Source organism: Xyrauchen texanus, chromosome 19 (genome assembly GCF_025860055.1).
Source record: "Xyrauchen texanus isolate HMW12.3.18 chromosome 19, RBS_HiC_50CHRs, whole genome shotgun sequence".
NCBI lineage: Eukaryota > Metazoa > Chordata > Actinopteri > Cypriniformes > Catostomidae > Xyrauchen > Xyrauchen texanus.
This window is the reverse complement of record NC_068294.1, coordinates 28,764,260-28,787,175: the sequence shown is the minus strand read 5'-3', so window position 1 is coordinate 28,787,175 and position 22,916 is coordinate 28,764,260. Positions and strand designations below refer to the sequence as shown.

Sequence of the window (22,916 nt, the reverse complement as noted above, 5' to 3'; positions counted from 1 at the left end):
CTAGTATCACAATAGACTTGTAGACTAGGGAAGATCATTGTTCATGGATGACGGCGCTTTATAGAAAAGAGGAAGACATTTTGAGTATATAATAAAGAATGTACATGATGGAATTAACCAAGTGGAAAGTTGGGGAATAAAATGGGGTTTTAAATTTTCAATTGAAAAAACAAAGGTTATTTTCTTTACTAGAAAACAAATCAGAGATGGGCAGTTAAAATTGTATAGGAATTTTTTAGAACAAGTTAATAGCTTTTGGTTCTTGGGAGTATATTTTGATACTAATTTAACATGGTTATAGCTTTGAAATATATATATGTATAGCTTTAATAAGATCAAAACTAGGAGAGGATACACAGAGAAAGCTTTGGGCAGACAGGAGATCAAATAGCAAAAGACGTGGGAGTATTTGATATAGGATTTGGAGAAACTGTTGTATGGCCCATTAAACCAGTATGGGTGCTGTAGTATCCAGTCGTAGATATGGAACTACTGAAGTTTAGACAAAAAAAACAAGACTTTTGATATTGTAGATGAGTATTATAGGTATAGGGACTTTATATACAAGGACAACATTGAGATTTTCACAAATGGATCAAAAGACTTAGAAACAAATGCTACAGGATCAGGAGTTTATGTGCCTAGATTCCAAGTGGAGCCTAGTAAAAGAGCATCTGACTATCTTAGCGTATATGCTGTTGAAATATTTGCCATTTTGTTGGCAGTAGAATGGTTTGAACAAGCCAGGATTAACACATTTTAGTATGCAGTGATTCAGTAGCTGCTCTTGTAAGCACACAATCAGGTGCAACCAGAAACCATCAGGATCTGCTCTATGAGCTCTTGTTTAGCTATTCAAGATTAACTAGGCAGGGGAAAAATAATGCAGTAAAAGGGAGACATTTACTCAAAAAAAAAAATATTACTCAATAAAAAGCACAGTAGGGATTGTAAGAAATAAAAAAGTGAGTAGGAGAGAGCAAGTAATAATAAGCATGCTAAGAATGGGACATAGCAACCTTGGTACACTTCACATCATGGAAAAACATCCAACAGGTCTGTGCACTCAGTGCCAGGAATATGACACATATACTTATGTCATGTGAGAAATTAAATCAAGAACAATGGCGATTTCTCAAGGCCAGCAATGCCTTCTCTGCTGGCCTAACATGCCAAATAAATAAATACATATTTTTCATCCTTTCATTCTCAATCACCTTTTTGCCTATGTATTTTTTATCACATTCCACTCTAAATTAATCTACAAACAAATAGAGAAAAACAAAGTTTATACAGTCAGAATTTATTTCTTGATGCTTACAAGCAAAGTGTGACAACTGGCATGCCCAGCTCGTTAGCCGAAGCAGTGTGACATTCTGAGCTCCACTCCCTTCAGAATTTCAACAGAACCCCTAAAAAGTGCGAATGAATGAGCAAATAAAGTCAGATTGTCCGATTCATCAGCCAATCAGATTGATTTATTTGTTCTTGGTGGGTGGGATATGTCCCAGTCGAGGCCTTCTAGCTGGCCTTGAGTGACGCAATCATGCTTTAAGTGATGTACGTAATTCAAGAGCGAAAAGCAGGAGATCTTGCTGACGAGTCGGCTGTCATCACTGCTGGTATCGCCGTTGAGAAAGAGATCCTTATTGATTTAAAAACACAAGATGTTCTGCATGACCGTGTGATTGCTTAATTTATTAAACATGAAATGAGGACTGATTTTCACTTCAAGCAAATTGGTAATTGCTTTTTGCATTGTTATATCAACATCAGGAGTTTTCGAAGTGTAAATTAGGCTGCTGGAGCATTCAGTGTTGGATCAAGTTTTGAAAAGTAGTGCTATAGAGTGCAATAGAATGCATCTTGAATTCAGAATTAAAACTTGTAGGCTCACGCAGAAATTCTCAACTCTGATTTCGCCGAGATGCAGGGTCATGATGTCACACAAACATGTCGACACTCAGGGAGATATACAAAGTTAGTGATAAACATTCACTTTATTAAGTAATATCGATAAATGAGTTTGTTTCCACATTATATGATATTAAAGCTTGTTTAACAAATGCCTGCAGAAACAGGTGTATAAAACCTTATAATCTCTTTTGATAATCAAACACATGAAGCATTTAAAGACTAGACTTTAAATGCACGGCCCGCCACTGATCAAGAAAGAATTGTTGATACAGCTATGGGAAATAGGACAGATAGAGGTCAATATTAAAGATATACTAGATTAAGCAGACAGTAAACATAGGAGGAAGTGTCTATTTAATAAAAATAAAAAAAGACTGGACAAGCAACTTTAAATAAACAGACTCTAGGCAGAGCCGTAGCCAGGGTTTGAAAATTAGTGAGGTCCACGGTGAGGTGTCAAAACTTTTACCAAAATGTAATCTACAAGCGCAACATATTCTATATATCAAAATTAAATATAAAAATTAAAGGACAGAAACAAATAATAATACTGAAATACTTTTTTAATTGCAAATGCAGTTAACAATATTAATACTGAATTGTTGTCACAGAAATGCACATTTTAAAATAAAGCATTGATTTTTTAGTTGGGCAGCAAAATTTACTCATACTAACTACAGGAAAAACAGCAAAAGTTAATAAACAACTAATTGTTAGTTGTAAATAAATTGTTTTCCTTTTGCCAGACTCTTAATTATTTAAAGGTGCACTCAGTAATTTTTCCTTTTAAAAAGTTTTACTCATGAATAAATGAATTAGAATGTTTAAGCATATGTATAAAATCATGACCAGTCATATCAGTAACTTTATAAAAGCTGTTTCATTCTACATGGGGCAGGGGTGCCCTCATGGGGGCTGTCATTTTAGAATCACAAGGACATCTGAATACTTCTTGCTTAATTTCAGTAACCGTCATGTTATTGGACACTTTCACTACTGGATTAAATGAATCGAGGCTGATTGTGAATAGTGAATTTCTGCAATGGCATCTGTAACTGAAAACTGCTGATTTTGAATGATGCTGCATCCACACCACTAGATGTCACTGTAAGTCCAAAATGACATGAACAAAGAGTTACTTAGTGTAAGCTAACTTTAATTCCCATTTTTCAATTAAAGTTCATTAGAACTCAACATGCATACAAAGGAGAAAATCGATAACTTCATACTTAATTCATGTCCTGGCTTTTTTGTTAATTTCTGCTTTGTAGTTCCATTTATGACACTACCATTTGTTCATGCATAGTATCCAGAGTTTAACTATGGTATTTGTAAAATCATGTTAATCACAGGAAAAATAAATAAATCACCATGGTTAGATGTAATTATTGTATATAATTAATTTGTAAAAAATAATAAAAAATAATCTATGGAATTTTTAATGAAAAACAATATCCTAAACACATGTAGAAATAAAAGTGACTTTTATTGCCCTAATATACAATATTTCATATTTTTGTAGGCTAATAATATTAACACGCACTGTTAACCTCGGGACAGCACGGCGCATTCGCAGAGCAGGTTCATCAGATTAGTGAGACCGGTCCCGCTTTTACTCTGCCCGGAAAAATGCGCTGCGGAGCTTCAGCGCCATTTCATCACACCCTTGTACTATTTGCGGACACTAAAGAATAACTCTTCACTGAACTGTCTAAACTAAATTATACATGCATGCAGACACTCAAAGGAGTTTATTTTTTTATTCAGTTGAACATAGCATTACAATTTATTTTGTAATATGAAAAAATTACCGAGGTCCGGACCTCGTTGACCTCATAGCTGGCTACTGCCATGACTGTAGGTAAGAGTAGAACAGAAGATGGCAGTAATGCAACAATCCGGATGCCAACTGCCATAAAACCCCAAAGAAGAAGTAAACTGTACTGCATTTTAGTTAAATGTTAGGAAAAGGGGCTAAACTTTTGGCCTAGGGAGTTGTTATCCACCATGACTGATAATCAGGTCTGCGTGTCTCCGCGATTGATTCTTTAAAACGAAACACTTCAACTCTCAGTTCTGGAAAACACTGCATCAGGAACAACTGAACCTTTGCCAACCTGAAGAACCATGTCTGCGTAATGGTACAGGTTAATTTAATAGCGTCTAGTTTATAAAGCTGGCTTGCAGGTACTTATTTTTGTCATTTTACCTACGTCTTTTAAGTGTATTATTACCTTCACAGCTTCATCTGACGTCACAGTGCCAAACAAATCATCAAAACATGTTGTTCCGACAGTTACACAAAGTTTTCATTGCATCAGTTTGAAAGGATTTACTTTAAAGCAAAAACAAATAAGAAACTGTAAGCACCTCATAAACAAAAAAGTTCCTCATAACGTTCACCCCTTCAAAATAAAACTCCTGACACTATATTATGCATGGTGTTGTCATAGTCAGAGGTGGCATATGGGTTGTGGTCTTTGTTGTAAAAAATGTTTACTAAGAAAGAATACACTATGCTCTTTGACAAATAGTCTGTTTTTTCACAAATTAAATCTTATATAATAATCAAACCTTTTATTTAGTGCAAAGAAAATCGTCTTTAACTACATTTACAGCTTCAAGTTTTCATAGATGTGCTTTTACAAGAATTGGATAGGTTCCACTATTCTTTTTATGAATTCTCAAAATCTCCGACAGACTGGATAATGAGCTCTTTGAACTGAAAATTTTAAATGGATAGTTCACCCAAAAATGAAAACTTATCATATACTCACCCTCATTCCATCCCAGATGTGAAACAAAGATTTTTGGAAGAATATCTCAGCTATGTATGTACAAACAATGCGAGTGAATAGAAACCAAATCTCTGAAGCTCCAAAAAATATAAAGGCAGCATAAAATTAACCATATGACTACAGTGGTTTCATACATGGTGTCTGAAATGATCTTAAAAGTTTGAGTGAGAACAGACCAAAACATAAATTCTTTTTCCACTGTACATTACACATCCTAGGGCTTGATGCATGCAGACTGCTAGATGATACTATGAAGTGTAATCAAGCTCAAAATCATGATCGCCAAGGAGATGGCAGATGTCAAGATTTATAGTGAAAAAAGAATTACATTTACGTTTACTCACCATAAACTGATTGGATCGCTTTAGAAGACATTGATTAAACCACTGGAGGTGTATATATTACCTTTAAGCTGCCTTTGTGTGTATTTTGGCGTTTCAAAAATTGTCAAATCACTTGCAATGTAGATCTACAAAGCTGATATATTCTTCTAAAATTTTCATTTGCATTCTGCAGAATAAAGTCATAAACCTCTGGGACAGAATGACAATGAGTGAATGTTTAGAGAAATTTCATATATGGGTGAACTATTCCTTTAAGTCTTAGTTCGGCTGGGTCACTCAATGACATTCAGAAAACATGTCTTGAAGCCACTACAGATATGCCTTTTACTAGTGCTGCGGAGATGGATATCATTTCAGCAGATTATCCCATCTCCACACTGAACATTGCAGCTGATGGTGTAGGCAATGTGTTTTTGGACACCCCCTAGACCAAAGCATTTCCTGAACACCTACTTTAGGCAACAGGAATAATCTCTGTGGTTTCAAACTTCCTTAATCTGACAACCAAAGCTTTCTATTATTATATTTAAAGCTGTATTTAAATGCTTTCAGGAATGCATAGACTTCTTTCTCTCACCAGCTAAATATAATAAAATTTCATCACAAAGTTTACAAGCACAACCTGTGCTGGGACAAAATCATATCTGCTAAATGCTCAATAACTAATGTACTATCTTGGAAAAATGGCAATTCAATAAATTCACCATTACAGTGCTCTGATCAACTCTGCCACAAAGTACTGAATTTTAGTTGATTCACAAAACATGAATTGACAAAACATTACCTATTTTAAAAAGCTAAGATGAGGGCATTATTCATATATATTTTGTCCATGTCATAATTTCAACCTTTCAATAATACAGGATGCATGCCAGATAGATTGTCTGGTGCTATGCAATCTAAGAGTTTACTAGTTCTATGCGCACATACATGGACTGATGCTTAATTTGATGGAAGGTTTTAGTTGGAAATGACCAACTTCAACCATCTTCAGAACCAAACAAGAAAACAGTATCTTTCTTAAAGATCTCTCTGTTGCACACCATAAAATCCTCACATTTCAGACATTGATCTTAATCACAATAACACAAATTGTTGGAAACCGATAATAACGGTCTTCCAGCCATTTAAAAGTTCCTCATCAAAAGCCTATTGTTAGTTATTGCGTGTAATGATTTGTGTTTTTTTATTTAGATGTCTCAATGTCTTTATTTGTCAACCCTAACGATAATTCTGTAGAAACAGTGGCAGGCATTTCACAATGTCAAAGTTGTGGTAAAAACTTGTCAGGCAAGCCAAAAACAAGCTGAAAGATGTGAATGAGTTATGGCATCCTGGAAATAAAGAAAGATGACAAGAAAGGACTGACTCAACACAGGTTTCAGACTGTAATCATTTAAGGCATTAAATGCTGTACGTCAGAAACAATGCATACTGTAGTCACAAAAAGCCAAAACAGCCAACAGAATATAAAAATTCAATATGTATCTATTTTGGTAATTAAAGACTTTAATAAATAGAGTATTATGAGAGAAAGCATACATACAGTAGTAAAAATAAAATAACTGAAAAAAAGAAATGTTAGATATTTAGGTCTCAAACCTGCATAATGGCTGTTAAAGCTTTATAATTAGATAAACTTAACATGTTAAAAGAAAAACAGGGACATTTACAAGGAAGCATCTTCAGGGGTATTACAGCCCTGAGCTGACCTGCTCATCATAACCCTTTTCCCTATATAAGGAAAATAGCTATTAATAGCCCTGTCACACATACCCCCATTCCCAAAAGTTTCTGTGCTCCAATTTTCGCTGACTTGCCTTGTTTCCAGGTAACCAAAAGATAACTTGAAGATACTGAAAATGTGCTCTACAATCCAGACCTCAGTGGATTTCCATTTTGAAGACCCTGCATTGATTTACTTCTGGTCAGCAAAGCCAAGCTTTGGCCATATGTCTTAAGTATCAGAGTTCAAGGGGCTCAGTGGCACAGGTGTGGCTCATAAGATCAGAGACTGGTTCAAAAGAGCATCCATCTGGATGATGCGTCTAAAAAACACAAAAACAAGAAATGTACAGTAGTTGCAAGTCCCCCAATTAATTATATAATAGCACAACAGGTCCTCTCGGTGACTGAATATAGACCAATTTAGCTTGGTATTTGCATATTCTTTTGACCAGAACTTGGAAATGATGATATCAGTTTGAAAGTGAGATAATTTTCAAACTGTAAAACATCTGAATGAGACATTATATAAAGAACCAACTGAAATGGTGCATCTACATGTTACATAGTCCTAAAATTCTCCGGAACACCACATCCATTCAGGATGTTAGGTTTTCCTCTTTCTTCCCAAGGGTTCTCCCTGTTTTCATGTGCCTGACTGCTAGTCCAGACAACTCTGCCCCCTTTATGCATCATCTCACTAGTATTGGGATTAAGCCGTTTTATTCTTCATGCCACATTCTTGGTGTTATCCAATAATAACAGAGCTGAATCAGCCTTGAGCTGCTGTCCCCCACTCTTTCTATTGATAGGACGCTCTCACGGAACAATTTTTTTTTTCCCAAAGATGCAAAGTAAATGTAATAACTGAGCTGAAGTACACTGAACATCTAAAGATGATCAGATTTTTACATTTGGGCTACAATTTATACAAACAATTAAGATTATGAAGCCATTATGTACGTTTTGGGTGAAAGATAAAGCATTTTGCACTCAAAGAAGTGTGAATGCACTTTTGTACCTGGAGTAAACATAAGGCTGGTTTGCTCATTGCACAACACATGCAGTGCAACACTGCTCTTGCTTCTCGGGCAAAGAGGTGTAGTTCATCTGCCTTACAATCTCAGCAAATAACTCATCCACCATGCTCTTGCTCTTGGCAGAGGTCTCTATGAAGGGGCAGCCCCACTCTTGTGCAAGGGCACGGCCATCAGAGCCCGAGACTTCCCGCTCTGACTCCAGGTCCACTTTATTCCCCACCAAGATCAGAGGCACCTTCTCAAAGCGCTTCACGCGAACGATCTGGTCACGCATTGGTCTAATGTCCTGTGAAGCATTGGGATAAGTGCGTTTATGTAGTGATTAATCAAACAGACCAAGCATATAAAAGAACATTTTAAGTACTAAGTGTGTTTAAATAAACTATATGATTACCAAACCTGTTGCATATATGCAATAATATACTTTTAAATCGTCAGACCTAAGATTTTCTGCATTCTACAATTTTGAATTGGTCTGCTGAACCCCTAAATCACAGTAATTGCCCACTGTGGAGAGCTTTTCTCACCGCAGTAGTGATATTATGATAATTATGGTTGTAATAATATCCTAATTGAAGATTAAAATGCCTATTTTGCTTTTATTGGTATAGGTACATCACTCACCTGAAATGACTGCTGATTGACCAGGCTGTAAACTAAAATAAAGCCTTGCCCGTTTTTAATATACAGATCTCGCATGGAGGCAAACTGCTCGGTCCCAGCTGTGTCCAGAATCTCCAGCACCGAGGGAGACGAATCCACCTCGATTTCCTTCCTATAAAAGTCCTCGATAGTCGGGTCATATTTCTCGATGAATGTCCCGGTCACAAACTGGACCGTGAGTGCGGACTTGCCCACGCCGCCGCTGCCCAGCACAACTACCTTGTACTCCTTCATTTGATCTGATCCAGGCTTAAGCTACAGCAAACTTTTATGCTCACCAGCCATAAAAAAACATAAAATAAAATACTAAATTAAACCAACTCTTCTTATCGAGAGGTTTTTAAGATCAAAGCAACACCTGAGGAGCACTTTTATCAGGTTACAGTAAATCAGTGTCACAGATTCAACAGACGAGAAGCGTGTTGCCTCGGGGTTACTATTGTGCTGTGACTAGCTAATTCCAAAACTTCCCTCCGTCTGCAAGCTATCTCCATATTAAACGGTTCAGCCAAGAGTTGTTAGCCACAAAGGCGATATAATACACAAGTTTGATGTGTAGTCGTGTCCATGTTTGACGTACGTATGTGAATGGAGCTCTACATTACTAGCGTTAGCTGGCTAGTGGTTCTCAAAGAGAGGCTGCGCGCGCGTCAGGCAACACCTCACATATAACATGCACGTTCGTACTTTAATAGAGCTTTTGGCCGACGGACGAATATAATCGGGATACTGGTCTAGCTATCATCAACTCCGTCTCGGAATCCTACAGTCCTTTCACCTCTAGTGCCTTTCCCGGCCTCTCTCTCTCCGCCCGCCTCAGCATATCGGCCCCAAACAGCAGCAGCGGCCCCGCAGCGGAGCTTCTTTCTTACTGACCAATAAACATCCGCCGGAAATCACGTCACTCTACACAGGATCTAAGAACGAAATGGCATACTAACCATCCTACTCTTACTACTTCTACTATATGTGTCTTTGGCAGAAGTAGTATTGTAGTATGCAATTCTGACCTCAGCCAGTGTTTTGAAACGCGGAAGTAAACGTTTGCAGGGTAAATTCGACGGCGGTGGTCAAAAATTGAAGGAGGCTTGAATGTTTTGTATTTTAAGACCTCCAACATGATATTTAAATTATCATGGCTCCAAAATTATATATATATATATATATATATATATATATATATATATATATATATATATATATATATATATATATATATATATAAAGCAAAGTATACGGTAACCTAAATGTATGTTTAATAGGTGGTATAGAGTTCATACTGAAATGCGATTATGATATTAACAAAATACCCATTAAACTCGCAAGTTTCCACAAGCATTATATTCAAGTGCATTATATATGTGAGGTGTTGCCTGACGTGCGCGCAGCCTCTCTTTGAGAACCACTAGCCAGCTAACGCTAGTAATGTAGAGCACCATTACATTCAAAAGAATTATATTCTTATGTATAATCATAATTTTATTGGGTGGGATTTGGCGGAGAAATTTTACAAGATTATTGGTCTTATTAACAAAACCATTAAACATATGAATACTATGTTGCAAAACTCGAGAGCTTGTAGATTTTAATTTGAGAGCTTGTACAATGCATATTTTTACTTGTAAGTTTAAACTTACACTTACTTTTCACTGATGTGAAAAGTTGAATTTTGCAATCTGCACTCACAGACAATAATTCAAAGCTGCAGACAAATAGTCACAAATGTGTAAAATGTCGTTCATATGAATACAATGAGAGACACAAACTTGTATTATATATTTACATTTGTACTTTAATTCAGTTTCGCAATCGGCAGTTACAACCTCTCAAATCTGCCACTGCAACTTCAAATCTTCCCACCTTGACTTATGCAACATCTTTTGCGAAAAACCATTAACAAAACTCACTTTTGCACTTTTAAATGAAGATGTGAGAGAACCGACTTCCGGTGATGGGCGTGGACAATGAAGTCGTGACCAATCACAAGAGCTGGAACGACTGATGCCGGACCAATCAAAGCGGACCATCTTTGTATTCGATGACGTCACGCAACAGCACCAGTGCAGTTTTTTGTAGGCAAAACGAGTTCAACTGTGGCTATGGCTGGCTGATGCAGTGGCAGGTTAAGTTAAATAACTTGACTATTAAATGATTCGGTGCCGACAGACCGCACATTTGAAGTTTAAGAAAGGCATTGAGAGAATTCTCTGAAGAAATGTTTTTGCAGGATGTTTGCATTTAGTAAAACTACATGGAATGCGACAATCCAGCCAGCTGTCATGCCACAAGCTCCATATTTCCATGAAAACATGAAATAGAGGTTAGGTATAAGAGAATATCATAAGTATAAGAGTGACGTTAGAAAATCTCCACAGAACTGTTCAAACAGATAAAATAATTATTGTTAACACATGAGACACGATAGCTGGCAAATCCTTAACCCATTTAAGCCAACCGGCAACTAGTTGCCGCAGTGTATAGTTGTCATTTTCCTTTTGTAAGTATTTTTCTAGATGCTATCCATGGTTTATATCTCAATGACTTGCAAGAAAACAACCAAATTAAGGATTTCAAGAAAAAAACATTGGTGTTCACTTCCTTCCTGTCACATAGGCTAATGCTGTCAACTTCCTACCCCTTCTTCCAGGAAGCATGGCAAAGTCAAACCCTCCCAATAAAAGGTCATTTTCATGTTACTACTAAGTATTTTTTTTTTTTTACATATATAAATCTACATAATCATGAAGGTCTCTAGAATCACCCAAACAAAACAAATATTACAAGAGATCTATAGTGTCTTGTATACTTAGTCAAAAGTCCAAGCGGCAACAATAGTTGCTGGTGGGCAAATACCTTGTAAGTACATATATCACTGGGAAATGGGGTTTACTGTGTTAATAGGTTAATAAATCAAGGTTATAGGTCTTTTTTAGTACTTTATACTTTTATAATATTCCACCTAAACATAACTTAAAGCATGGGATTAATTGCTGTAATTGATCTTTTTCAAACTTTTATGATATTATGTCCTGTAAGGGGCAACATATTGAGACCCCTTCATCCAGTTTGGATGTGTTTCATTGTAATCGGTCAAGGATCCTAATACTTTTTATGACTAGTAGCTTATGATTCCATTATAAAGTTGAAATTCAGACAAGTAAAGAGTTTACATTTACATTATTTTATGAAATCACCCACAGTATAAAGACTGAAATGCACATATGGGAGGTGTTGACCTGCATGACCAATGTGTAAACCGTTACCAGATTGGCATCCGATCAAAGAAGTGGTGGTGGCCATGCTACAGCTGGGCACTCAACAGTGCTATGGTCAATGCCTGGTGTTATTAGAGGTACATGGAGGTGTAATGGGAAGTGGGAGGTGAGGCTGCAGGGGTGGCAGGTTGGAAGGATGGGGTCTATGTTAGGTGGCATGACACAAAAACAAAACATGTATTTATTAATTATTTAATTCATTCAAAACCCACCCATTGAAAATTAATTATTTCATTCATTCATACCAGTCAAGTAAAGAGGGAGACAGAGATCTCCTCTCCTTCCAAAGGCTGGTTGCTCAGAGTTTTCTCCAGCGCCATGGGAGTTAATGCATTAATTATATTTATTTTCATTTAACTTTTTGATACACAATGCCCTGTTAGGGCAACTTAATGTCTGCACTTTGTTCTGCACTATGTTCCACCACTTTAAGTAAATGGGTTTGTTGATGACGGTTTAAATCCCCATTTATTCAAGATAATTACGACATTTTAATAATTTATTTTCAAATTCAAGAGATTATAAGCTAGAAGCAGCTTTTTTGGGTTTGCAGTGAATTTCTTTATACTTTTGCACATAATACATTTGTTTATGAATAAAGATTGATCTGTTGAAAGCAGTTATTTTGAGAAAGATGCCAAATGTTCTCCTCCTATACAAATTTGACATTGAAGGCATGCATAAAACATATTTGCACATTCAAATATGATTTTCAAGAAGAAAAAAAACTTGGGAAAATAAATGCAGAACATGTTCATATAGGACACTAGTAACATGACTATATGCATGAAACCATTCAGAAAAATTTGGGCACAAATGGGTTAAATTGTCAGGGTGCAGCGTTATGCTGTATTTCAGTCATTTTCTGACATTTATTTACCTTCTGTATTATTTAAATGTTTAAATTTGAAACACACAGCACCTTGAATGTTATTCTTTCCAATAATTCTTCTCATTTTCACATGAATGGATAACTATATTAATCACGCTAGCTGACTATATAGAAGATTAAAAATCATGCCTTTATTATTTAATTATTATATTTCTACTTCGATGTTGCAGCTAATATTGAAAATTATCTAGCAATTTTTAAATCTAAAGAAGTCATACAGTAGCCTACTTATCAATTGCAATGCTACTGTAATTAGTGTAAGAAACCCACTTGTAAAATAAAGATAATATTGTGCACAGTGTGCATGAGACTGTTCGTATCCATTGAGAATAACTCAGGTAATTTTAAGTCTTTTACATGACAGTAATACATTTGTAATTCTAGTTGAAGGTCTGATTAAACTATTTTATCAAACTGTCCATGCTGATCAATCCTTAAAATCAAGCAGTAAGAAAGTACACCTTGATGCCTTAAGAATAAGATATATAATGGCCTAACCACGATTACTTGCTTTACATTTACATTTATGCATTTAGCAGATGCTTTTATCCAAAGCGACTTATAGTGCAATTATTACAGGGACAAACCCCCCAGAGTAACCTTGAGTTAAGTGCCTTGTTCAAGGACACAATGATGGTGGCCATGGGGATCGAACAAGCGACCTTCTGATTAACAGTTATGTGCTTTAGCCCACTACGCCACCACCATTCCACAATCGCTTTAATCATGAGATTACCATGATCATGTGCAGTTTAATTTAAATCACATATTGACATCTAAATAAGGGAACTGATGCACATTGCACATTTCTATATCTCTAATTCAGGTGCAGCATGAAAATTGATGTTACATGCACATTATAATGTGCACTAAATTCTATATAAAGTATATAGCCATCTAAGTACCATGATCTGTTTTGATAGGTACGGCATCCGTCGTTCTGGCTCTTGTGATTGGTCAGGACTTCACTGTCCCCGCTCAGCACCGGAAGTCTGATCACAATTGCACAAGTGAGTTTTGTTAAAGGTTTTTCGCAAAAATTGTTGCAAAAGTCAAGGCGAGTCAAGGCAGATTTGAGAGGTTGTAACTGCTGATTTGTTGTTGTACTGTGACATAGTAAATCTATAATATGAGTTTGTGTCTGTCGTTGAATTCATATGAACAGCGCTTTACACATTTGTGACTATTTGTCTGCAACTTTGTTTTCAAAACACAAGCTTTGAATTATTGTCTGTGGGTGCAGATTGCAGCATTCAACTTCAGATTTTTATTTGACAAGTTTTCGCATCAGGACTGTGAGTGTAATTTTCATCTTACAAGCACAAATATGTATTGTACAAGTTGTCAAATTAAAATCTACAAGCTCTTGAGTTTTGCAAAAGATTTACCTTTAATGACATATTGACCAGCACCTCAAATAAGAAGGAAACTAAAGTTGTGACATATATTATACAGAGCTTTTCAAACTGAGGTGCGGGGACCTCCAGGAGGCAAGAAAGGGGTTCTTAGGGGGCCACAGAATATTTAAGAGGAAAAAGGTAAGAAAAAAATATATACAATTTTCAATCTACTTTCTAAAATCACATTACAATAATTGTTGGTAGAAAAAAGATATTGTCCGCTATTCTGGGTTCAATACACGTTAAGCTCAATCAACAGCATTTGTGGCATAATGTTGACTGCCACAAAAAATTATTTTGTCTCTTCCCTAATTTTCTTTAAACAAAAAAAGCAAAAATCGAGGTTGTAGTGAGAGACTTAAAATGAAAGTGAATAGGGATAATGTTTTGAGGGTTTAAAGGCAGAAATGAGAAGCTTATTTTTTCCACTCCCATCCGGGTTATGTTACCATTGTGATGCTCCTGTTCTACCTGCTCCGTACGGGACTCGAACAGGGGGACTCCTCTGGAGGGTGCGCTAACAAGGAGGCTAAAGGCTATAGCCAGTCACTAGTGCACCTCTTGAGGTCAGGAGAGTAAGGCTTATACACATTGCACAGCTACCTATCTGCTGGCCACCATTACACTCACCCCCCTAAACCTCACTTCCATCCGGGTCACGGCACCATTGCGATGCTCCTGTTCTACCAGCTCCATACGGGACTCGAACAGGCGTCTCTGGCATGGGAGGAGGGTGCGCTAGCAAGGAGGCTAAAGGCAATTTAGAAAGATGTCAAATATACATATGTTAATTCTTTAAACCAATGATTTGTTTTCATAATTTCTCTGCATTTGGATAGAACTAACTTGCTTTTTCAACAACCAGAAAAAAAACAAATATGGCAGCCACAAATAGCCTTTTAACTGCTTTATTAAAATGTCAAACAAAAAGAACAGAAGTCTTAAGTATGTCTATATTCCATACATTTATATATCGCAAAAGGATTGACAAGAAGCACGGTTCTTGAGCACATACAAGCACAATAAGCTAAATAGAAAGAGAAGCATTTCATATAAAGAGTCAAAGCATTCAGTTGTACCTTGTCCTACAGTGGGAGAGAGAGGAATCTATTACATATGGCTTTGAAACAATGTAGACATTCTTTGAACTGTTCCACACACACAATAGCATTTATGCAGACATCAGCATTTGTCACCAAACTTCTGCTGGTGCCTTTAAAGGGACTTAACCTCTGCATCAATGAGTGATTTTATTTTAAACTATACAACTTTGTACAACATTAATGTGATGTTCCAGTCTCAGTGACTTCTATACATTAACATGAACCATTGACGTAAGTGTTCCACTCACATATATGAACATGAAGGGACTGAATGTAGGGCACAGTTAGGTGGAAGTCTAACCTCAATGGCTTTCTTTAAAGGATCAGTCCTTTCACATCACAGAATGTTTAGGCACAGGAAAATGGACAGCAGAAGAGTGTTTGTTGATTTTTCTCTGTCAAGCACAGTGGTAAAAGGAGTGTCCTGTGTTTGCATTCACTTTCTGTATGCAAGTTGGGACAATTAGTTCTAAATCTAAGCTAAGTTCTAAGTGCTACCTCAGCTTTACAGTCAAAAGGCTGAGGACCATTTTCAACTGGTCCAAAGGTGCGTCTATATGCAATAATCTACAAAGACTCAGTCTCTCCCTCACTATTAGGGCAAGTGCCATGGCAACAAAATTATTGGCTTCCAAAGCAAACTAGAGCATAGAATGTACAAGTTTTCTTCAACAGAGGGGTTTGTCTGGTGATTTCACATCTGATTGTGAAGCAACCATGATTTGGATTGAGGAAATCCTGTGAGATTTTCAGATTTATTTGATGTTCTTGGTGAATGCACAAGAATGGAAAATGTTAGTCAACAACCAAACCAAACTGAAAGTCAATGTTGTGTATAACCTGTAGCAATGCTTTCCTGCTACAATCTGTTCCTGAAGTTTAAAGGCTCTGTATGGCAATCAATTATGTGTTGAAGTGCCCAGTGCAGCTCTCCTTGTCGTCCTGTGGAGGGCAGAGCACGATTATACCCCCTTTTCATTATGTGGCTACAGGAAAAAAATTGTCAACCATACTATCTGAAACTCACAATCTGTAAAGAGGTAAAAAGGAAACAAGTTGGCCATTCTTTGGTTTCTGGACACATTCTTTAAAGTACATATAGGAGAGGTAGACACAGAAATACATAGCATGAATATCGGCATGTGTCTCTACATCTCCTACACAAGCACACCTCAGGATCAGATATAAGCAGGCACAGCGCTCAGCTCAATGCGCTTTTATACGCTATGCAAAAGTACAAAGCCTTTTTTGACATAATTTCTTCTCTTTTTGTCAGCAAGCAATAACATGCTTTATTATGAATGAGGGCATAAGCAAACAGAACAAACAACAAATTCCTCGACACCCCAAAACAGCATCTCTCTCTCTCTTTGACAAACCTTTAAAAGGATAACTGTTTATACCTGTATTCCGAACAATACAGTCATTTGATTTGAATCTGCTCTTCTACACACAAACACACACATATATATCTTTATTTATCTATGTATATTCAAAATAACTTCTGAATATTTTGACTCAGTTATGTACATAAGTGCAAACAAGGTGAATAACACACATTCGTACACCAATGGGGGTGACTCGAGTCATCAGGTCCCAGCACAGCTGGGGTGCAGTCTGGGTGGGCCAGAAGGGGACTATGGGGCTATGGCTCATACTGTCCTTTTGTTTCTGACATCATGGGGTTGCGTTATTTATAAAAACTGCCTCTTTTTTTGTAATCCACCATTGCTGACACAGTAATAATGCATCTCCAGCCCTTTCCAATATAATGGTGACTGAGTGTATTCATTTAAACCCAAATATGAGACTACACAGTCTCTTTTCCCCTAATCCATCAGATTATTTCAAAAGCTCAGATGCTGTTTACTTATCTAAAAGTGATCAACAACCCCAATAGAAAAATAATTATTATAACAGAAATAACATATGATGTCTCCAAAGGGCCTTTGGACAAGTATCTCACAAGTCTGTATACATACATGTATATATACTATCCTGTATACTGTATATATTTCTTTACAAAATAGTCAATCATCTTTATTTCCAAGACAATTTAAGAACACATTCCCTTTCTGAATAAGTTAACGTTGTACATTATTTCACTTGAAGTGTGAAAAAATTCACAATTAAGATATACAAAGGTAGCCATGTTGTAGTTTTGTTGCCATAGCAACAAGAACTTACTATCATAGGTAACAATGAATCTATCATTGTAATACATACAAACGTGTATAGATATATAGATATATAGATTAAGTATTTTTTTAAATCTTAAACCACTAACTGCACAAACTATGATGTCGATTTTTCAGATTATTTGAATTTCATGCGATGAGAGACCTTACGATGTAAAGTAACCAAGAAACGATAATGATCAAACTCAAACTAACCAGCCTACCACTGACAGCAGCTCAAAACACGCCATAACATGACTGAATTTGTGAGGATATATTTAAAACAGGTATTATTACGAAGGTCATTAATGTGTGTTTATAAAAACTAAGAGGATAATGTGTCTGTAATACATACACATAGATTATTCAGGCTAACTACTACATTATGTAGGTATGCACACTTCTTAAAAAGTGAGTTCTTAAAATGGTAAAGCCCCCGATGAGGCACATCGTTTTTTCTTAATCAAGTATTTAGTTGATTCCAGCTGGATTGCAGTTGGAGAAGGCATAATTCTTTATATGACAGAGAGATAGAGAGATCGATAGAGAGAGAGAGAGAGAGAGAGAGAGAGAGAGAGAGAGAGAAAGTTCTACACCTTGGCTGGGCAATGGAACTTAATTACAAAAAAAAACAGTTGAGATTTGCTCCTAAGTAAATCCACATAAATTGCCCCGGGTTTTCCTAAAATAATCCTAAAACACGTGAACATTATACAGAGATGTGTACAATACAGTTATAATACAGTATATCATCTTTCTCTGATTTTGTATTGACCACCAAGAAAAGCAATATTTTTCATGGTTTACATCACTATTGTATAATATATAATTTGTGTTTGGCTTAGATATGTGTGCAGTCCACCATTAAACTAGCTGAATAGATGACAATGGTGTTTTTAGACCAATTTATCATAGAGAAATCATATTTATGGCTCTTTCTGAGGGTCTATGCTGTCAAAACTCCGAGAAATCATAGCTGTCTCTAAAGAGACAACAGTTGGGTCCTTGATTAATTTGTATTATTCTGACTCCTGTCTGTTTTGTACATCAACAGTGGATGGCATGAAGAGGCTTTCTCTTCCTTGATATGTTGCAAAAGGTTGTAGTTTCAATCGAGAGAAATGGCGAGGCATCCAAAACCTCTCGTGACATTCTCTCTGTCATAAATGTCACATTCATATATGCATGTAAAAGCCCAATTCAGGGCAACGATGTCTTGTAAATGAACCTTTGGCTGATGAGGGCCTTTTTATTTTAAGTACTCAGTATGAAACTAACCAATTTCTTTTCCTTAAACTGTCACATTTCCAAATGAGAGCCACAGCTTTGTGCTCGCACTCCAAACGAGTAATATTCAGATGTCACACTGTCATCTACGCCCTTGCATTTTAGAGTCTGCCGACTTGTGAAAGTAAGGACACAATCAGTGATTCCAACCTGTTCAAAACTCTAAACAGACATGTTTCAAAAACGCAACAAACACAAAAACTTAAATTAGAAAAAAAATTTAAATCAGCCAACCCCATTATATTCTAAATGGGTCCTGCTGAAAAACAAACAAACTAAAAAACAACTTAAACCAGCCCAAGCTAGTATGCTTGTCCTGCATAACTACCTGAAAAGCACCCAAAATCCCTCTAAAACCAGCCAACAGACCAGCCAGGGCAAAGCATCTTTTTCAGCAGGGAGGAAAGATCTCCAGTACTGCCCTTATGGATTGCAGGCCTTGGTGTATAGTCTGTCTGATATCACATTTTTCATGTTTCATCTATGGACAACTATCAATAATGTATTACAGCAATAATCTAATAGAGACTCTTGGTCACACATCGTCGACTTATGCAGTAATTAAAAACAGCTGCTGAAAACTGCCCCATTGTCAATTTCCCAATTGCATCGCCTAATGAAAGGTAGCAATAACAGATGTTTCAATAAGATAATAGCTTGCTCGAAGGGGTTTACATTTGTTGCTTGGGTAGAACACATTTGCTCTTTTGGGAGAGCAATATTGCAATTCAACACAATCTGGCTCTTGACATTGGCATGTCATACAGTCTGAACGTTCTCCAGTGATTGGCACTGAGTGACCTCTGTGTGAGAGTCAATGGCACAAAAACAGTGCACTTGACATGTTCATGTAGGGAAGCACACGTGGTGCTATATACAGTAAACTAATGGGAAATCGTATTCAAATCAGGTTTCAAGTTATTTGCATTAATAGTAATTTTGATGATGCCACCACAACATGTATGAGTGATCAATAATTTAAAGGGATAGTTCACATAAAAATACAAAGTCTGTCATCACTCACTCACCCCATGTTTTTCCAAACACATGTGGCTTTCTTTCTTCTGTGGAACACAAAAGGAGAGGTTTGGCAGAATGTTAGCCGTAGTTACCATTTACATTCATTGCATCTTTTGCAATACAATGATAATGAGAATGAACCTGACATTATGTCTAACATCTTTTGTGTGGAAGAAATAAAGTGAGAGTGAGTAAATAATGATTTTAAATTGGTTTAAAATGGTAACATCCAGCTAGTCAAGCAGTTTGAGAACCATTTTGGCAGCTAACTGACATTGAAAATGGAGTGCTCCAAGATCTCGTGGTACTTTGGGATGCACAAAACATGGCTGAACAAGTTTGGAAAAGTGGAGACGAACAGACTGTTACACAGCAGGTGAGGCAGGGCATGGATTTTGGCAGAGATGGTGTCACCATCATAAAGGGTTTGTCTACAAAAGGAAGCATAAGGTAATAGGAAAGCAAATAAACCTGACTATTTTTATAGTACTTGAATATCCAGGACATCAAACGAAAGATAAGGAGTATTTGCTAGGTCAGTTTTGACTTAGAGCTTCATCTGGAATAAATAATAATAACAAAATCTTAGTCCAGTTTTAAATCCTCAATGAGACATCTTATACATCAGAAGACCTGCAATCAGACATTGCATTTAAGTGCGCATCACACTGTACAACCACAAGTGCTCATATTTTGTCTGCTTAATGCAGTTCTACTTTAAAAATGGAGGTACGAGTATGTGAACCAATCTCAATGTGGTGTTTGAAATGCGAGGTGAGATACTTCAGGCATGGATTATAACACTTAAGTCACCAGGTTTTAAATAATACTCTTTTTCATGAGACCAATATAAAGGAGATCACTCAACAACAACACACATCTCTATGTACACGGTGGAACAACACATTCTGAAAGGCTTCACAGGTATACCTTCTTAGTCTATAATAAAATGTCGAGTACAGAAGAATTGGGAAAAAAGACGTTCACACACTTGTAACTCAAAGGCACAGACAACGACATTTTAAAACTCAGTTATACAGTATCATGAACAGGTTATCTTACAAAAGCATTGATAATTTTCAAATAACAATCTTTTTTTCTAAATTTTGAAATGTAAACATGAAATAAAACGTGCCACATTCATTAGAACAATTAGAATTAAATTGGATAGAAATCAAAGTACCACCACCACTATCTAAAATATCATAAGCGAGTGGAGCTCTCATACTCTCTCTCTTGCATGGGCTCTGGGTAGATACACAGTTATCACATTCAATGACGAAGAAACATTTTCGGTCTGCTGATGCTCTGGCTCGGCTTCACTGTTTACCGTGCATGGAATAAGCACAATCCTAAATTTAATGTTCACCTCCAAAAGATTCAATCTTCTCAACTAATTGGTTTGCATCTATTCGTATGGCTATGAGTTACAAGAGCGCTCTTCTCCTGATTCATCATTTGCACGGTCCTTACGTCTCTTTGCATCAAGATGGCATGCTTCCTTTAACAGTTGTAGGTCCAAGCTTAAGTATTGCCTGTTTCAATATCAACAAACCTCTGTTGACTTCAAATTAAGTGGGAGTCTTTGATATGAGGATGTATGAATGTATTGCCCGTTAAGGACATACTGATTAGGCACACGTTTGTTGCATTCATTTTTCTGTGTTTGGGCATGTTGCATGAGTGATGGGTCTAATTGGGTTGTTGGCATCTTAACTGGGATTGCGGGAGATGCTTACTGGATTCAGCGTCATGGGTGCGGCAACAAGGAGTTTAGGAACTGGGCAGAAATGGGCCTCCATGGGAACGCACTGAAGGTCAACAGGGTCAGCGCTCAGTACCTCGGCAGCGTCTACTGGAAGACAGGGACAAACACGGCCGAAATAAGGGAGGTGAACCTCTTATGGTCAAACACCCTATATGCAAAGGCAAATGAGTGAAACAGAGTACACTTATCTATTTAAACATCAAACCTGCAGTTCATTTAAAAAACGGGAAAAGGAATTAAAAGGGAATTAATAAATATTGTACAATATTATCACATAATACACTGCCTGGCCAAAAGTCACCATTTGGATTTAAATAAGCAGAATAAATCAGCCTATGACTGGATCATTATTGCAGTGATTAACATGTTTCAGCTAGTAACAATTCTTTTAACCCTAACTGATGCAGTGTGTAGCTTCTCATTTCTTAAACAACCCTGTTGGAAGATTTATCCCATGGTCGTTGAAAACATGATACTGTGTTTCAGAAGGGGCAAATTATTGGCCTGCATCAAGCAAAAACAACATCTAAGGAGATTGCTGAAATCACCTGTATTGGGTTAAGAACTGTCCAACTCATTATTGCAACCTGGAATGATAGTGGTGACCTGTCAGCTTCGTGGAAGTAATGTGGTCAGAAACAAATCTTGAATGATCGTGATCGGAGATCATTAAAACGCTTGAAGTCACATTGCATAAAATCGACAGTAGAACGCACGGCTATGATTAATAGTTAAAATAGATAATTTCAACATGTGCATTTCAACGAGAACTTACAGGATTGGGACTAAACAGCTGTGTAGCCACAAGAAAGTCACTTGTTAGTGAGGCTAATCGAAAAAACTAATTCAATATGTTAGGGAGCATAAAGATTGGACTGTGGAGCAATGGAAAAATGTCATGTGGTCTGATGAGTCCAGATTTACCCTATTCCAAAGCGATGCATAGTGCACACTGTCCAAGCTTCTGGAGGCAGTTTTATTATCTAGGGTTGCTTCTGTTGGTCAGGTCGAGGCTCAGCAACATTATGTGGCAGTAAAATGAAGTCAGCTGACTACCTGAATGTACTGAATGACCAAGTTATCCCATCAATGGATTTTTTTCTTCCCTGACAGTATGAGCATATTCCAGGACAACAATGCCAAGATTCACTGGCTCAAATTATGAAAGAGTGGCTCAGGGAGCACGAGGAATTGGCCTTAACCCCATTGAAATTCTTTGGGATGTGCTGGAGAAGACTTCACCGAGTTGTTTGACTAGCAATAGTCCGTCATCAATACAAGATCGCGGCTCTGGATGAAAATAAATGTTGTGATGTTGCATAAGGTTGTCAATACAATGCCACGAGCCAATGCCAATGCTAAATGAGGTCCAACGAAATATTAGAGAATGCAATTTTTTTTTGACCAGGCAGTGTGTATCAGTTATCTTCAGACAGCAGGCACAAACCTGCAATTCCATAGTTGTAGTTTTGCAGGACGTATTTCAGCATAAAAGCAAGTGAAGCAG

General features: G+C 36.9%; 2 protein-coding genes across 8 annotated transcripts in view; both read right to left on the bottom strand.

Annotated features, from left to right (window-relative positions):
- Positions 1-6,430: 6,430 nt before the first annotated feature.
- On the bottom strand, positions 6,431-9,388 carry LOC127659528 (ras-related protein Rap-2c). The gene is made up of 3 exons (XM_052149392.1): positions 8,449-9,388; positions 7,806-8,110; positions 6,431-7,107 (listed from the first exon to the last, which is right to left on the bottom strand). The coding sequence occupies exons 1-2, from the start codon at positions 8,719-8,721 to the stop codon at positions 7,832-7,834; spliced, it is 552 nt and encodes a 183-aa protein (XP_052005352.1). The 5' UTR covers positions 8,722-9,388; the 3' UTR covers positions 6,431-7,107; positions 7,806-7,831.
- Positions 9,389-14,113: 4,725 nt separating this feature from the next.
- Positions 14,114-22,916, bottom strand: part of mbnl3 (muscleblind-like splicing regulator 3) — a 64,285-nt gene continuing 55,482 nt past the window's right edge. For 4 of the 7 annotated variants that reach the window (XM_052149383.1, XM_052149389.1, XM_052149388.1 and 1 more), the window contains one exon: positions 14,947-21,493. In XM_052149383.1, the coding sequence (XP_052005343.1) occupies positions 21,476-21,493 (18 nt within the window). In that variant the 3' untranslated portion in view covers positions 14,947-21,475. Of the gene's footprint in view, positions 14,805-14,946; positions 21,497-22,916 lie in introns of those variants that run through there. The other 3 variants (XM_052149386.1, XM_052149390.1, XM_052149384.1) reach the window with 2 other exon arrangements.

Coding starts and splice junctions, on each gene's coding strand:
- LOC127659528 (XM_052149392.1), bottom strand. CDS start 8,721: ATGAAGGAGTACAAGGTAGTTGTGCTGGGCAGCGGCGGCGTGGGCAAG. Junction 8,111..8,448: donor TCAATCAGCAGTCATTTCAG/GTGAGTGATGTA, acceptor AATGCTTCACAG/GACATTAGACCAATGCGTGA.